This window comes from Malus domestica, chromosome 04 (genome assembly GCF_042453785.1).
Source record: "Malus domestica chromosome 04, GDT2T_hap1".
NCBI classification, from domain to species: domain Eukaryota; kingdom Viridiplantae; phylum Streptophyta; class Magnoliopsida; order Rosales; family Rosaceae; genus Malus; species Malus domestica.
In genome coordinates, this window is record NC_091664.1 from 14,071,198 (window position 1) to 14,089,032 (window position 17,835).

The following is a 17,835-nucleotide window of genomic DNA, read 5'->3' on the forward strand; positions in this document are numbered from 1 at the left end:
GCATATCAAACTTCCATCCATGTTTGTAACTTTCTTTAACAGTCATGCAATTAAAAACCAAATCCTCATCATTGTGTTGGAAGGTACTCTACGACACAAACACACAAAAACAATTTAAAACAACTCTTTTTGGTTCTTTTTTCAAACTTTTTTTATTTTTTTCTTGAATTTTCAGATTTTCCGGTAAAGCCACATAAAAACACTTAAAAACAATGAAAACCAACCTTTGAAATGTTAGGTGGTAAAATCCTACGAATTTTGACATAAAAACACTTTGTTTACCCCCCCACACTTAAACCAAACATTGTCCTCAATGTTTCAAACATAGACTCACACAAAAACAAGCAAATAACACAACTAACAAACATGACAAATATGGCAAAGTAAAAGCAATAAAGAGTAGGGTTTAGAAACGCAAATCTGATTATGACGCCGGAGCTTCCTAGGTCCTCTTTATTTGCATGGGTTGCCTCCCAAGAAGCGCTTGCTTTAACGTCTTCCAGCCGGACGATGCCGCCAATCAAGCTTGAATAGGGTCCACGGGTTGGAGAGCTACTTCCTCCACGGTCTTCTCCTCAAAAGTTGTGAAATATGGCTTCAAACGATGTCCATTGACTTTGAATTTGAACTGCACCATGCGGAAAAACATTAGTCACAAGAAAAGGTCCAATCCACTTAGAATGCAACTTACCTGGAAATAACCGAAGGCGAGAATTGAAAAGTAGTACTTTCTGCCCGATAGAGAACGTCTTGCTCCGAATCATCCTGTCATGGAATGCCTTCGTTTTCTCCTTGTAAATACGAGAGTTCTCGTAAGCTTCATTCCTAACTTCCTCAAGCTCGTTCAATTGAAGTTTCCTATGAAGACCTGCGGCATCAATGTCCATATTGAAAGTTTTGATGGCCCAATGTGCTTTGTGCTCCAATTCAACCGGAAGATGGCATGGTTTCCCATAGACTAGCCGAAATGGGGACATTCCAATTGGTGTTTTGTAGGCCGTACGATACGCCCATAATGCATCATTTAAGCGCAAGCTCCAATCTTTCCAGTTTGGCCCTACGGTCTTCTCCAAAATCTGCTTGATTTCTCTATTTGAAACCTCCGCTTGCCCACTTGTTTGAGGATGATAAGGTGTTGCCACCTTATGCGTGACACCATATTTCTTGAGTAGCGCTTCAATGGTGCGGTTGCAGAAATGGGAGCCCCTATCACTTATAAGTACCCGCGGCATTCCAAACCTTGCAAAAATGTTAGTCTTAACAAAATCTGCAACCACCTTAGAATCATTAGTACGGGTGGCTCTTGCTTCCACCCATTTCGAAACATAATCAACCGCAAGTAGAATATAAACAAAACCATGAGATGAAGGAAAGGGACCCATGAAATCTATGCCCCACACATCAAAAATTTCAACATTAAAGATGGGACTTTGCGGCATTTGGTCTTTGGGTCCTATATTTCCAGTTCGTTGACAACGATCACATGCAATGCAAAAAGTTCTAGCATCCTTAAAAATAGTAGGCCAATAAAAACCACATTCAAGTACTTTACGTGCAGTCCTTTGAGTGCCAAAGTGACCTCCGCATGCATAAGTGTGACAAAAGTGTAAAATAGATTGAATTTCAGAATCATGCACACACCTACGAATGATTTGATCAGAGCAATATTTCCATAAATAAGGATCATCCCACACATAATTTCGTGCATCATACTTAAGTTTATCACGTTGGTTTTTATTGAACTCACTTGGAATGACTTTAGATGCTAAATAATTAACTAAATCCGCATACCATGGCATACTAACCTCAATGGACATCAATTGTTCATCCGGGAATGTCTCTGGAATAGGCACGACGTCTTCTTCATGCACCAAACGGCTCAAGTGATCAGCCACAACGTTCTCACTTCCTTTCTGGTCTCGGATTTCGATATCGAACTCTTGGAGAAGAAGCATCCATCGAACAAGCCTTGGTTTAGCCTCCTTCTTCGTGAGCAAGTACTTCAACGCTGCATGATCAGTGTAAATGATTACTTTAGTACCAAGTAAATAAGAACGAAACTTATCTAAAGCAAAAACAACGGCAAGAAGTTCTTTTTCCGTGGTGGAATAGTTCAATTGAGCATCGTTCAAGGTCCGAGAGGCATAATATATGACGTGTGGCTGTTTGTCCTTCCTTTGTCCCAAAACAGCGCCTAGAGGATAATCGGATGCATCGCACATAAGCTCGAATGGAATGCTCCAATCTGGTGGCCGAATGATGGGGGCTGAAGTTAGCATCTCTTTGAGGTGTTTGAACGCTTTTTCACACTCCTCGTTGAAATCGAAGGTCACATCCTTTTGGAGAAGTTGGCATAGGGTTGTGGAAATCTTTGAAAAATCCTTGATGAATCACCTATAAAATGCTGCATGTCCCAGAAAAGAACGAACCTCTCTAACCGAAGTTGGAGAGGGTAAGTAACGTACAAGATCTATTTTCGATTTATCAACCTCAATTCCCCTTTCAGAAACGATATGCCCTAAAACGATGCCTTGTTTTACCATAAAGTGACACTTTTCCCAATTTAAAACAAGGTTCGTTTCCACGCATCGTTTTAAGATTAATGTGAGATTTTCCAAGCAACCATCAAACGAATCACCAAAGACACTAAAATCATCCATGAATACCTCAATAATTTTCTCAATAAAATCGGAAAAGATACTTACCATGCATCTTTGGAACGTGGCCGGTGCATTGCATAATCCGAATGGCATGCGCCGGTAAGCAAAAGTACCAAATGGGCACGTGAAGATGGTCTTTTCTTGGTCGTCCGGAGCTATGACAATTTGATTGTTGATAGGAGCATATTTATGCGACTTAATTGGCTTGTTCTCGTGCATTTATGTTATGTTTCGTTAGCTATTTTAGTGTTTAAAGTTACTTTTGTGTGTTTTCAGATTCCAAAGCCGAAGTGTGCAAAATGATGTAATTTGGAGCCTTTTGGAGCAAAAGGAATGGATGAATTGAAGACTTGAAGAAATTAGGATTCCTAATTGAAGAAGAATTCCTAATTGAAGACGGATTCCTAATCGACGAAGGATTCCTACTCCAAGAAGGATTCCTACTTGAAATAGGAAAGTTAAGCCAAGGTTTCCTACTTTGGTTTGACCTTTCCTAAATGTTCCTAAGTTTTATCAACTTTGAAGGCATCCTAAGCATTCTAGGACATCAAATACACATTCCCTTTATTTTCTAGTCTTTGCCGCACATCACCTTACCTTTTCTCCTTTTAATTCTGATTTCTTACCTTTTCTTGGAGGATTTGGAGATTTAAACTTAGCCAATTTCAGTCCCAAACCGTGCCATACCCTTTCCTATACATATATGTTATTGCCGCATCCCCCTTGGCACTTTCCTTTAATTTTCTGATTTGATTTCCTATTTCTAGAAGCTTTTGACTTAATTTCTGATTACCTAAATAGCCTAGGGTTTTTAATTTCCTAATCCCTTTAAATAAACATCCTTGTGCAGCCACAAACATACCCATTCACCCAGAAAATACCCATTCATCCAGAAAATAATCCTTCACGCCAGAAACCATTCCCCATATTCAACAGCCCCATTCCTTCACCATTCACCCAAATTTCTGCCACAAAACCACCCTAGCCGCACCACCCATCAACCCTAAACACTTCCATACGTCCTCCATCCATTCTACATCATTCAATCACCCAAGAACCCACCAACATCCAATCTGCCGCAAGCAAGGAAAGGGGACAGATTCTCTACAATTGTTTGGCTCTTCATTCTGAGTTGTTGAACGATTTTAGGTGTTTTCTATCTTATATTTCAATGTCTAATTCATGTAATCTTTGTTTTGCTTTAAGTATGATTGGCTAAATTCGTTTTGGCTAAGGGTGTATTCAAAACCATGATTATATATGTGAAATAAGTTGATTACTTTCAGTTATCATTGCATAAGTCGTGAATACAATTTGCTTAACCGTTTGATTTAGAACTTATTCTTGTATGTTGATTGAGAGTGCACGCTTAATTTGCATGCTTGAATTTGATGCTAGGATATAAGTTTGTTTCACCTAATCGTTATGAATTTATATTCGCAAGTGGTGAAGGTCGCTAGTCACGATCGTTTTAAGTAGATTCCTGGCAAGAGTATCATGCTTTTCATAGTTACAAATGCCTTGTCGATGCTTATGATTTCCAAAGAACGTAATGATTCTAACTTGTATCTTTATCATGCTGTTCATATAGAGAACTTGTTAGGAATAATTTGTTTGCGATGCATATTCATCCAATTCAATGATTCTAGGGAAATCTGAAGGTTAATTTAAGCGGACCTAATTAACTTGGAGTGTTGAAATTCACAACTTATTAAATTGATAACTGGAAATTGATTTACATTGCATATATTTCATGTGTGGAGAAGAACCCCTTAGCTATTCCATCATCCATTGATTCATTACAATTTTATCTTACAATCTGTTTTTGTTTCACAATCTGCCCATTTAGTTATTTTCGTCCAAATCAAATCCCCAATTGTTTTGAAGTCCTAGATTAGTTAGAAAGTGTGTTGGTTTATGTTTTTAAGTGTTTTGGTACAAGTTAAAACCCAAATTCGTCCAATTTGGTGCTTGTGTTCAAAACTATCCAGAAAGTGTTTTTAAGGCAGTTTTGAGTCTTTTAGTTGCTGTTTTGAGTTTTTGGTTTGTTTTAGTATTTTAAACGTTAGTTTTGCATTCTTTGAGTCTAATCTAGTGTTTTAAACTTTTTTTTTGCATTTCTAATTCAGTTTTCAAGTGATTAGTACCCCTAGTTAATCCCCGGTTAGAACGATCCCTACTTACATCGTTACTACAATTGTCACAAATAGGGTTTAATTTGTGTGTCAACATTATTTTCACATCAATTGTATCCCGAATAACCGTCAAGAAAACAATAAAAAGAATGACCGGCTAACCTTTCCAACATTTGATCGATGAATGGTAGTGGAAAGTGGTACTTCCTTGTGGTGTTGTTGAGCTTCCTATAGTCAATGAATACTCTCCAACCTGTTTGAATACGGGTTGGCACAAGCTCATCCTCGGCATTCTTCACCACAGTGACTTCGGAATGTGATGTAACAAGCTTGACTTCAATTCGAACTCGGCAGTTTTGTCCGGAGCCGCCCTAGGGTATTGGATACATAGAGGTGCGGCATTATCCAACCCCGAAGCGGAAAGCTCCTTGATTGTTCGGTTGTCCGCTGCCATGTCTTCCACTTCCTCTTCAAATTCAGAAACGGACTCGGAACTTGCACTTGATTCACTAGGTTCCGGGTTCTTCCTCTTTCGTCTTAAAAGAATGCAAAACTAAACTCTAAAACACCAAAACAAACCAAAAGACTCAAAACAGCCCCAAAACACTCAAAACTGCCTTAAAAACACAATCTGGGCAGTTTTGAACACTAGACACAAAATTGGACGAAAATTGGTTTTAACTTGACCTAAGACACTTAAAAACACAAACTAAAACACTTACTAACTAATTTGACACTTTAAAACAAAGGGGGATTGGTTTTGGACGAATTTAAAAACAAAACAAACTTTGTAAATTAGAACAGATTGTAAAAACGAATTTGAGTTAAATGGGTGAATGGAAGGCTAGCTAAGGGGTTCATCTCCACACATGTTACACTTGCATACAAAACGATTTCCAATTGCTTTTCAATAAACCATGAATTCTCAATGCCCCAAGTTAATTAGTTCCGCTTAAATTAACCTTCAGATTTTCCTAACGTTATTGAATTGGATGATTGCATACGACAACCCAAAACATTCCCCACAAGTCCCCTACATGATTGCATAATAGAGATACAAGCAAGAATCATTAAGTTCTATGAAAACCATAAGCATTGACGAAGCACTTGTTACTATGATTGCATGAAACTTATGCCAAGAATTTACTTAACGCGATTGAGATCATCAACCTTTACTACTTGTGAATATAAGTCCATAACGATTAGGTGAAATTTCCTTATATCCTAGCATTCAATTTATGCATGATAATTAAGCGTGCACTCTCAACCAACACATACAAATCAATGTAATTCACATAGATAAGTAAATTGAATTCACAACTTATGAAACGCAATTAGAAGTAATCAAATCATATCGCAAGCATAAACATGTATTTCGAATCCCCCCTAGCCAAGGGGGGGTTTAGTTCCTCATATGCACAAAACAAAGAGAATTGAATTTAAGCATTGAAATCAAAGGAAAAGAAACACCTAGAAATTCCAGCGACGCGAACTTGAATGGCATGAACTTCCGAGCTTCCTTCTCCTCCTCCTTGGTGCGGCAAAGGGTCTAGGGACAGGTTTAGGACCTTAGGTGTATGGATGCATGGTTATGGAGGAATGTAGTAGTGTTTAGGGGATGGGAATGGTGCGGCAAGAACTTAAAACTAGGGGGAATGGTGTTTGGTGGCTGCGGCAAGAGTGTGGAGAGGGTTGGACGAATTTTTGGAGTGAATGGTGAATTTTGGTGAGTGGTGAATGTGAAGGGGTGCGGCATCATGTATTTATAGGGTCCTAAAAGTCTAGCAAATCAAATTAGGACTTGGAGGATTAAATCCCATCAGGAAAGGGCTTAAAACAATCAGATTTTGGGTAGGAAAAGTCCTCCTAGGTGCGGCAGGAATGGATTAGAAGGATAAGGCTTCTAGATGGCCTTGCAAGGCAAGGAAATCAGGTTTCTAGAAGGGATAGGGCAGGTTAGGGCTTCTAAAAACCCTCTAATGCAAGGAAAACTCACGGCAAGGATAGATAAGGTTCTAGAACTAGGATAAGGTATCCTAAATGGATAAGGACTCCTCATTGCACTTGGAAACTTTGCCTACTAGGATTAGGAAACCTTGTCTTTGTCATTCCTTCTTCATTCTGGATTCCTTTCCTTCTTGGACTTGGAAATCTTCTTTCTAGCTGCAACTTGATGCCATTTGGATTTAACTTTCCTACTTCGAATAGGAAACCTTGTTTGAATAGGAATCTTCATTCTTCTAGGAATCCATCTTCAACTAGGAATCCCTCGTAGATTAGGAATCCATCTTTTAATTAGGCGCTTTCCTAGTTCGACTAGGAAACCTTTTTCAAGTAGGAAACATCATCTTCAAATCTTCAATTTCGTCCATCCTCTTGGCTCCAAGCATATGATGTCCATTCCAAGCTCTAAATTGCTCCAAAAGGCTCCAAAATGCATCCTTTTGCATACTTTGCCCTTAGAACCTGAAAACACATAAAACTAGCTTAAAAGACTATTTTACTAAGGAAAAACACTATAAATGCACAAGAACAAGCTAAACTAAGGCGCATAAATATGCTCCTATCAATGCATACTCTCCAACCTGTTTGAATACGGGTTGGCACAAGCTCATCCTCGGCATTCTTCACCACAGTGACTCCGGACTTCTTTGGGACAACATGAACCGGTGAGACCCAACGGCTATCCGAAATTGGATAAATCACTCCACAATCGAGAAGCTTTATAATCTCCTTTTTCACGACTTCCATCATCGGAGGGTTGAGTCGGCGTTGAGCCTCTCGAGTTGGTTTAGCCCCCTCCTCTAGAAAGATGCGATGCATGCATGTTGTAGGGCTAATTCCCTTAATATCGGCCAATGTCCATCCAGTGGTTGTTTTGTGCTCTTTCAACACTCGAATCAACTTTTCTTCCTCTAATGCCGTGAGTGATGAAGAGACAATGATGGGCAACGTCTCTTCCTCTCCCAAGAATGCATACTTTAAATGATCCGGCAACGGTTTAAGCTCAAGAACGGGGGCTTGAATCACAGAAGGTAACAACGTATTAGTGGAAACGGGAATTGGGATTGGGTTAGAAGGCTTACCACGATGTTGTGGCAATGATTCCAAGGCAGCCACAAGCTCGGCATGCTCCTCCTTAGGTACGGCCAGGTTGGGTTTTGTGCCAAGTCCTTGTGCAATTGTCGTTTCAAGGGGATCGTCTTCCAACATATCAAGATAATCCTGCGCCAATTCATCCAATATATCAATAGAAAAGCAAGAATGATCATCTTTAGGAAATTTCATAGCTTCAGAAATATTAAATTTAATAATCTCCCCATCAACTTCCACTGTCAACGTCCCTTTGAACACATCGATCTTGGTGCGTGCTGTTTTCATGAAGGGCCTCCCAAGTAAAATCGGCAATGGGGTGACATTTGGTGAGTCCTCCATCTCTAAGACATAGAAATCCGCTGGAAATATCAAGTTATCCACCTGCACCAACACATCTTCCAAAACTCCTTTCAGATATGCATTAGAACGATCGGCTAATTGAATTATAACACCATCGTTTTTAAGCTCTCCTAAGTTCATGGATGCATATATTGAGTATGGCATGACGTTAATTGAAGCTCCTAGATCTAACATAGCATGTTCAAATTTAGTATTGCCTATAACACATGGAATTGTAAAACTACCCGGATCCTTGCATTTAGGGGGTAGTTTTCTTTGCAAAACAGCAGAAACATTCTCACTTACCCGGACCACCTCTTTGTTCGAAATTCTCCTTCTTGTTGTGCATAGTTCCTTCAAAAACTTGGCGTACCTAGGTACTTGCTTAATTGCGTCAAGAAGAGGTGTATTGACTTGCACTTTCCGAAATGTCTCCAAAATGTCTTTCTCGGTCTCCTCCTTCTTGGATTGCCTCAACCCGCTAGGAAAAGGCACGTTTAGTGGAATAGAACTAGGAGAAGTCGGATTTGAACTTACCTTGGCCGAATTATCTGGGTTGGAAGTGCAAGATGGCTGCGGCAAAGGTGGTTCCCTCCTTGCCGTGGGTTTTGCTTGTGTGTTCTCCTCAAACTGCAATTTTTCATCCTCTTCATGACTTGTTTTGGATGCTTGGGGTTCAGTTCCAACTTGTTTGCCTCCTCAATGTAATTGCTTTGGCGGTTTTGAATCCCCCTTTTGGATTTGCAACGGTTGAACTAGGGAGTCTTCCTTGGTCTCGAAACTGTCCCATAAACTCGGCAATTTGCCCCCACTTGCTTCTCCAACTCGTCCACCTTCTTGTCCCTAGTTTGCATGCCCTGCGCCATAGAAGTTAGTAAATTAAAAATTTGATCATTATCAATAGAAGAACCTGATTTTTGGGCGGGTTGTGCTTGGGTTTGATTTGGTGCAAACTGCTTTTGATAGAAACCCAGGGGTTGTTGCCTAAACGTGCTTTGTTGTTGGCTTTGTTGGGGTTCTCGCCATTTGAAATTTGGATGATCACGCCAACCGGGATTGTAGGTGTTAGAAAAGGGATCATTCCTTTGTTGGTATTGCTGCCCAAAACCCATGGCATTGAGGGTCTCCCACCCTCCGTTCTCGATCAATTGTGGGCACTTGTCCGTAGGGTGTCCTTGCATGGAGCATACTCCACACGCACTTACATTTTGAACTTTTGGCCCTTCCACAACCTGAGAAAGCAAAGTAGTAAGGTTAGCCATTTGATTTTGAAGTTCGGTTATGGCACTTACCTCATTCACTTGGTGTTGCCGTGGGTTACTCCTTTGTCCAACACCTTCGTATTGTTGAGCGTTTAATGCTCGATTGGCAATCAATGTCTTTGCTGCCGTAGGGGTCTTGTCCACCAAGGCTCCTCCTGCCGAGGCATCTAGCATTTGTCGTTCGATTGGTAGAAGTCCCTTGTAGAAGTATTGTAGAAGAAGCTCCTCCTTTATTTGATGCTGTGGACAGGAAGCAACAAGTGATTTAAAACGTTCATAATATGTAGGAAAAGACTCACCTTCTTCTTGTTGAATTCCACTTATCCTTTTTCGTAGGAGGATGACTCGAGAAGTTGGGAAAAACTTCTCCAAGAAAGCTCTTTTCATGCTCTCCCAAGATGTGACCGTTCCGGGAGCTAATTCATATAACCAATCTTTCGCCTTTTCCAGGAGAGAAAAGGGAAAGGCCTTCATCTTCAATATACTCCCGTCGACATTGATTGGAGTCATGCTTGAACACACCACCTCGAACTCTTTCAGGTGCTTGTTAGGATCCTCCATGGACGACCCATGGTACTTCGGAATATGGTGTAACAAACTTGACTTTAACTCGAATTCCTCAGTCTTTCCTTGGGCAGCCGCCGGATATTGAATACATAGAGGTGCGGCATTGTCCAATCCCGAAGCCGATAGCTCCTTGATCGTACGATTGTTTTGTGCCATGATCTCCTCCTCTTCACCCACTCTTGCCGTGGGTTGCTCTTCCTCAGACTCAAACTCGGCTTCTGAATTTGAACTTGATTCACTAGGCTCTGGATTCTTCCTCTTTCGTCTCAAATCTCGTTCAAAATCGTCGTCGAAGTCCAAGATGTGTTCACGAACCGGATGAGAGCTCCGAGTCATAAACTAGTACCTAAAAACACGAAACAAAAACAAAGTAAAAATCTGGACTCAAATCAACAAATTGAAATAAAACAATCCAAGGGATTAGCAACTTTGCTAGTCCCCGGCAACGGCGCCAAAATTTGATGTGAAAATTATGTTGACACACAAATTAACCCTCTTTTTATCAATTGTAGCAAAGTATGTAAGTAGGGATCATTCTAAACCAGGGATTAGGAGGGATTGCAAAATCACTTGAAAACTGACTCAAATACGTAAAACAAGTTTAGAACACTAAACTAGACTCAAAGAATGCAAAACTAAACTTTAAAACACCAAGACAAACCAAAAGACTCAAAACAGCCCAGAAACACTCAAAACTGCCTTAAAACCACAATCTGGGCAGTTTTGAACACTAGACACAAACTTGGACGAAAATTGATTTTCACTTGACCTAAGACACTTAAAAACACAAACTACAATGATTTCTAACTACTATGACTCAACCAAGTAAAGGGGGATTGATTTTGGACGAATTTAACTTTTAAAACAAGAACTTTGAAAACAAACTTTAATGAAAACGATTTTGATGAAATAGAATGGGGAAAGGCTAGTTAGAGGGTTCCTTCTCCACACATGAAACATATGCATACGACTCGATTTCCAATTACTCTTTCAATAAACCATGAATGACAATGCCCCGAATTAACTAGATTGACCAATTAATTCTCAGATTTCCCTAGATTCATTGAATTGAATGGGATACGCATTACAACCAAATTATTCTTATCAAGGACCCTAACTATGGAATACGCATGATAGAGACACATATCAAAGATCATTAAGTTCAATGGAAATCATAAGCATTGACGAGGCATTCATAACTATGGGATACGCATGTTACTCTTGCCAAGGATTTACTTAACACAATCGTGACTAGCGACTTTTACTACTTATGAATATAAGTTAATAACGATTAGGTGAAATTCCCTTATACTCTAGCATCAAATTCATGCATGCGAACTAAGTATGCATCCTTAATTAACATACATAAACATGTTATCAATTAAATAGATAAGTAAACCACATTCACGATTCATGAAATCATAATTGGAAGAAATCAAGTCATATAAAACATATGATCATGGCTTTGAATTCCCCTCTAACTATAAAGAAATTAGTTCCTCATGTTCGCAAATAAACAAAGATAAATAAATTTAAACATTGAAACAAAGATAGAAAACACATAGAATCGCTCCACGATCCAAGCTACTTGAATGGCATGCACGGCTCCAAGAATTCTTCCTTCTTCTCCTTGCAAACTCACGGCACAATGAGGTATGTTGAGTGAATGGTGTAGTGAAAATATGGTAGAGGATCGTGAATGAAAGGGTGCGGCAAGGCCTTGTATTTATAGGCTGAAAATCCCCTCTCCTAGGTAGCCAAGGACAAGGTTTTAAAGGCCTAATCTGCATAGGATAATAACATACAATCCTATAAGGAAAACAAGTCAAAAACCCAAAGGGATTGGGAGATAAGGTGCGGCACAAAGATAGGGGATGATAAGGCTTCTAGAAATCTGAAATTCCAAGGGAAATAAGGTATAGGGTGCGGCACTTATCTAGGAAGGGATAAGGCTTCCAGAAATCCCATTTTATGCATCCTAATCTAATTAGAAACCCTCCTAAGTGGCTGAAATGTGGATAGTTTAGGATAAGGATAAGATAGGATAGGATAAGGTTTGATTGGATAAGATAAGCTAAGATAAGGTTATGGATGAGGTTTTGGATAAGATCCTTCTCTTGAGCTGATTCTTTGACTTTACTCTTCTTCTTCACATAGGAAACCTTGCTTGAGTAGGAAACTTCATTTGTCTAGGAATCCATCTTCAATTAGGACTCCTACATTGATTAGGAATCCTTCTTCATTTAGGAATCCTTCATTCAAGCCATTTCCTTCTTCAACTAGGAAACTTTATTTCTTCAATTCTTCAACTTTGACACGCCTTCCTAGCTTCATCAATTCCTCAAATTCGTCCATCCCTTGTGCTTCATGTGCATGAACTTCATTCTAGCCCAATTTTGCTCCAAAATGCTCCAAATTGCATCCTTTTGCTCACTTTGTTTCTAAAACCTGAAAACACATGAAAATAGCTTAAAACACTAACTTAACTAAGAAAACATAACATAAATGCATAAGAACTAGCTAACTAAGGCACATAAATATGCTCCTATCACTTGTAAATCAAAACAGATTTTAAAACGAATTTGATTGAATTGAATGGATAGAAAGCTAGCTAAGGGGTTCATCTCCACACATGTTATACTTGCATTCAAAACGATTTCCAATTGCTTTTCAATAACCCATGAATTCTCAACGCCCCAAGTTAATTAGGTCCGCTTAAATTAACATTCAGATTTTCCTAACGTTATTGAATTGGATGATTGCATACGACAACCCAAAGCATTCCCCACAAGTCCCCTACATGATTGCATAATAGAGATAGAAGCAAGAATCATTAAGTTCTATGAAAACCATAAGCATTGACGAAGCACTTGTTACTATGATTGCATGAAACTTATGCCAAGAATTTACTTAACGCGATTGAGATCATCAACCTTTACTACTTATGAATATAAGTCCATAACGATTAGGTGAAATTTCCTTATATCCTAGCATCAAATTCATGCATGCAAATTAAGTGTCGACCCTCTACCAACATACACAAATCAGTTTTAATTCTTGTAGATAAGTAAATTGAATTCACAACTTATGAAACGCAATTAGAAGTAATCAAATCATATAGCAAGCATAAACATGGTTTCGAATCCCCCCTATCCAAGGGGGGGTTTAGTTCCTCATACTCGCAAAGCAAAGATACATAAATTTAGAAATTAAAATCCAAAGAAAGAAAACACCTAGAACGCTCCAACTTGGCAGCAAGCGCATCCAAGAATTCTCCTTCCTCCTTGCTACGGCAGAGAACTTTAAAACAGGTTTTGGGTGGTATTTATGGTGTAGAATGGATGGGGAATGGTATGGAAAGGTGTAGGGTTGATGGGTGGTGCGGCTAGGTATGATTTTGGGCAGAAAATATGGAATATGGTGGTGGAAAGGTGCGGCAAAGAGAGCCTCTTTGTTTCTGACGTGAATGATGTATATGGGAGGTGATTTTTCCGGCCAAAAGGGTTTAATGAGTATATATAGGCACTTCAAAACCCTAGCAATCAGATTAGGGTTTCTAGAAGCCCAAATCCACCAGAAATTAGGTTAAAACAATCAGATTTTTAGTGGGAATAAGGCCTAAGGTGCGGCTAGGGTTAGGGTTTAGAGATGGGCCTTCTAGAATGCCTTGCAAGGCAAGGAAATCAGATATTCTAGAGGCCTAGGTGCGGCTAGGGTTAGGGTCCACAAGGAATTAGGGTTTAGGTCATCTAAAAGCCCAAAGCCAAGAATAGAAACTCTCGAAAATGGAAACCTCCAAGAATAGAAACTTCCAACTTTAGAAACTTTGGTTTCCAAATCTGAATTCTTTGTTCTTCACTTTCATTTCTTCATTTCTTAAGCTCCTTTGACCTTCAAACTCGTCCATTCCTTGTGCTCCATTAGCATACACTCCATTCCAGCTCAATTTTGCTCTAAAATGCTCCATTTTGCACTTCTTTGCATACTTCGTCTCTAAACCTGAAATTGCACGAAAATGACTTTAAACACTAAAATAACTAAAGAAAAACAACATAAATGCTTAAGAACAAGCCAACTAAGTCGCATAAATATGCTCATATCAAATTCCCCCACACTTAGCTTTTGCTAGTCCTCGAGCAAAACAAAGAAACAAAACAAAACAAAAACACAATCTAAACCTTCCAACATTTGCCTCAGGGATTTCCAATGCACATGACATGTTAAAAATCATCACTCCCATAGATTTTAGTCATCTTCACACTTAAGCACATATTTAATCATAGTCACCACGTACTAGTTCACATTTAACCAATTAAAACATGATTTTGAATGTAGTAACATGCCTTAGAGAATGTGCTCAATTCCTTACTAGATATGCACTCAATTTTCACTCAGATTTTCTGACTACACACCCTATACTAGTTATATGTGAGAAGATTGATGTAAATATGAAAACGAATGCTCACATATATGTATAACAAAGAAAGCACTTTTCGGAGTTAATAAGCATGTTTAGATATAATCTCATGAATGGAATGCTACTACTTAGATGCGAGAACCAGTGACACCATATGCTCATACCAATTTTAAACTCCACAAATTGAAACACATAACACTCAAGATTAAAGTCAAGGGTTGTAACGGGGCTAGGGGAGTTGGCTAACAACGAAAGGATAGGGAAAACAAACGTTCTTTAAGCAATAGTAAGCAAAACAATGAAATCGTACTCAGAATTCCCATTAGCATGCAGAAATTAACTTTTAAACACAAAGGGAAGATTCAACAACAATTAGGGCCGAATTCACTGTTTTGGACCCTTCCTTCAACAAACAACACTTAAGAACTCTTTTTCACATCTTTTCAACTCCTTTTCATTCTTTTCACAACTTTTTTGTTCTTTTTTTTTCTTTTTATTTTCCACGAAATTTTTCTTTTTCTTTTCCTTTTCGTGCCTCATTCAAGACTTTGGCACACCCACAACAAAACTCACTTCCCCCACACTTGTTTTCTGCCAACAATGACCAAAAGGAATTCATTTTGAGTCATTCATTACTATGCTTCAAGAACGAAGGTATGGATGGTCCTAATCTAGGCTAGGTGAGGATAATGTGGGTTAACGAAGAAAACATAGGCTAAACACGGCTCAACGGGGTTAAAACCTACAAAAACGACTGCATGGAATGAAGGCTTTTTGGCTATGGTGGTAACTACTAACTTCATCTTGAATATGTGTTATGTAATTCAATAACATGTTTTGAATGAAATTGGCATGAGTTCTAGCATTTGGAACTAAATGATGAAACACCTTCTAAGTAATAACCAAGCAAAGAATAATGAGATCATGCAACGACTTTAGAAAACAACAATGCACAGATTTTAACTCTCCAAATAAACGTTTAGGCTCAAGTCTCACAAGGTTGTAGCGTTTGTTTGAGTTCCTTCCTTCAAGCATGTTACAAAAACTATTTTTTTTTTCTTTATGATTACATGTGAATTCATAAGTTATAACCACAACCAAGCATAAACCAAAGAGTAAATCAAACTTTTATCCATGTTTATAACTCGCTTTAACAATCATGCAATTACAAACCGAATCCTCATCATTGTGTTGGAAGGTACCCTAAGACACAAACAAACACACAAAAACAACTCTTTTTGGGTTTTTAAAACAATTTTTTCAAATTTTTATGGGATTTTCGGATTTTTGAATCAAAACACACTAAAACAGCTTAAAAACACTTAAAACACTTAAAAACAGCAAGGAACAACATTTAGAAGTTATGAGTGATAAACCCTACGAATTTGCATCAAAACACTTTGGTTACCCCCCCCCCCCACACTTAAATCAAACATTGTCCTCAATGTTTCAAGCATAGATGCACACAAATAACAAACAAACAAACCAAACAACATCTAAACAACCTAATATGGCAGAAACGAAATAGCAACAAAGAGAAGGGTTTAGGAACGCAAATCTGGAATTGGAGTGCTTTCTCGGTCTTCTTTTGTTGAATGCATGGGTTGCCTCCCAAGTAGCGCTTTCTTTAACGTCTTGCAGCCGGACGATGCTCCATTGAAGGTTTATGGAACCCCACGGCATGGAGGGGTTTTTCCACAACCTGTCCTACGAAATACTTCATTCTTTGGGTCCTTGAATGGGATGGGATAATGATCCTTTCTTATTGTCATGTTTTGCTTCTCTAAATCAACACGAACTCTCCCACCACGTTGTCTTCGATTAGGTACCAGCACCATACAAGGTAACAACCTATTAGTTGAAATGGGAATCGAATTTGGAATAGGTGGCTTACCTTTGTACGGCAAAGAAGTGGTAGCACTATGGACATATGCACAAGGGGTGCACTCGGCCAGATTTGGTGATTTCAAGGTTGGGGCCGTGCACTCTTTGTTGTTCACTCCAATTCCTTCCTCGATGGTGGGTTGTGGTACATTCTTGTTGACTAGTGTTGAACATTCCTGCCCTATATTTTCAATTACATTAATAGCACAACAAGAACGAACATCATTAGTATTCTCAACCGATCCAGAAATCTTAAAGTTAATCATATCACCACCAAAGGCCATAGTTACTGCTCCCTTGGCCACGTCAATCTTGGTTTGAGCCATTTTCATGAATGGTCGTCCAAGTAAGAGTGGTGATGGTGGAGAGTGGGTTGAGTCCTCCATATCAAGCACATAGAAATCTGCAGGAAAAATCAAATGGTCTACCTGCACCAAAACATCTTCCAACACTCCTTTGGGATATGCATTAGATCGATCGGCTAATTGAATAATAACACCATCATTTTTAAGCTTTCCTAGATTCATAGATGCATAAACAGAATATGGCATGACATTTATAGATGCACCTAAATCTAACATAGCATGATCAAACCTCGTATTGCCAATAACACAAGGGATAGTGAAACTACCTGGATCTTTGCATTTAGGTGGTAACTTTCTTTGCAACAATGCAGATACATTCTCACTTACGTGTACCACCTCCTTCTCCCGTATCCGTTTCCTTGTTGTACAAAGCTTCTTCAAAAACTTGGCATACTTCGGGATTTGCTTTATAGCATCAAGGAGTGGGATATTGACATGCACCTTCCTAAACGTCTCGAGAACGTCTTTCTCCTCTTCTTCGTTCTTGGCTTGCAAAAATCTGCTAGGAAACGGTACATTCGGAGGAATGACATTAGAATTAACTTGAATTAGACCTTCCTTACCTATGGTGGCCGAATTGGAATGCTTGGGTGGTTGCGGCATTGTTGGTTCCACCTTGGTCGTGAGTGGCCTTTGCTCCTCCTCTTCAATTCTCAACTCTTCCTCCTCGTTGGAACGTGACTTGGATGGTTTGAGGTCAGATCCGACTTGCTTTCCACTTCGCAAATGCATAGCTTTTGCAGATTCGAATCCACCTTTCGGATTGACCACCATTGAGCTAGGCAACCTTCCCTGCTCACGAAATTGCCCCATGAAATTGGCAATTTGTCCCACTTGCTTTTCCAAGTTGTCCACCCTCTTGTCTTGGATTTGCCTTTCTTTGTTTTGAGTTTGGACTTCCTGCGTCAAAGTAGTAAGTAATTGAAAAATCTTATCATTATCACTTGAATCACCTGCATTGCTTTGGGCAGGTTGTGCTTGGGCTTGTGGTGGTGCCAACGGCTTTTGATAGAAACCCGAGGGTTGTTGCCTAAATCCGCTTTGTTGTTGGCCTTGTTGGGGGTCTCGCCATTTGAAATTCGGATGATCACGCCAACCGGGATTGTAAGT

The 17,835-nt window shown here is 39.3% G+C and overlaps 1 protein-coding gene across 1 annotated transcript; it reads right to left on the minus strand.

Moving 5' to 3' along the window:
* Positions 1 to 520: 520 nt before the first annotated feature.
* Positions 521 to 17,499, minus strand: LOC139195384 (uncharacterized). Its single transcript, XM_070820910.1, has 4 exons — positions 17,167 to 17,499; positions 1,586 to 1,931; positions 729 to 1,339; positions 521 to 628 (listed from the first exon to the last, which is right to left on the minus strand). The coding sequence occupies exons 1-4, from the start codon at positions 17,497 to 17,499 to the stop codon at positions 521 to 523; spliced, it is 1,398 nt and encodes a 465-aa protein (XP_070677011.1).
* Positions 17,500 to 17,835: the final 336 nt, after the last annotated feature.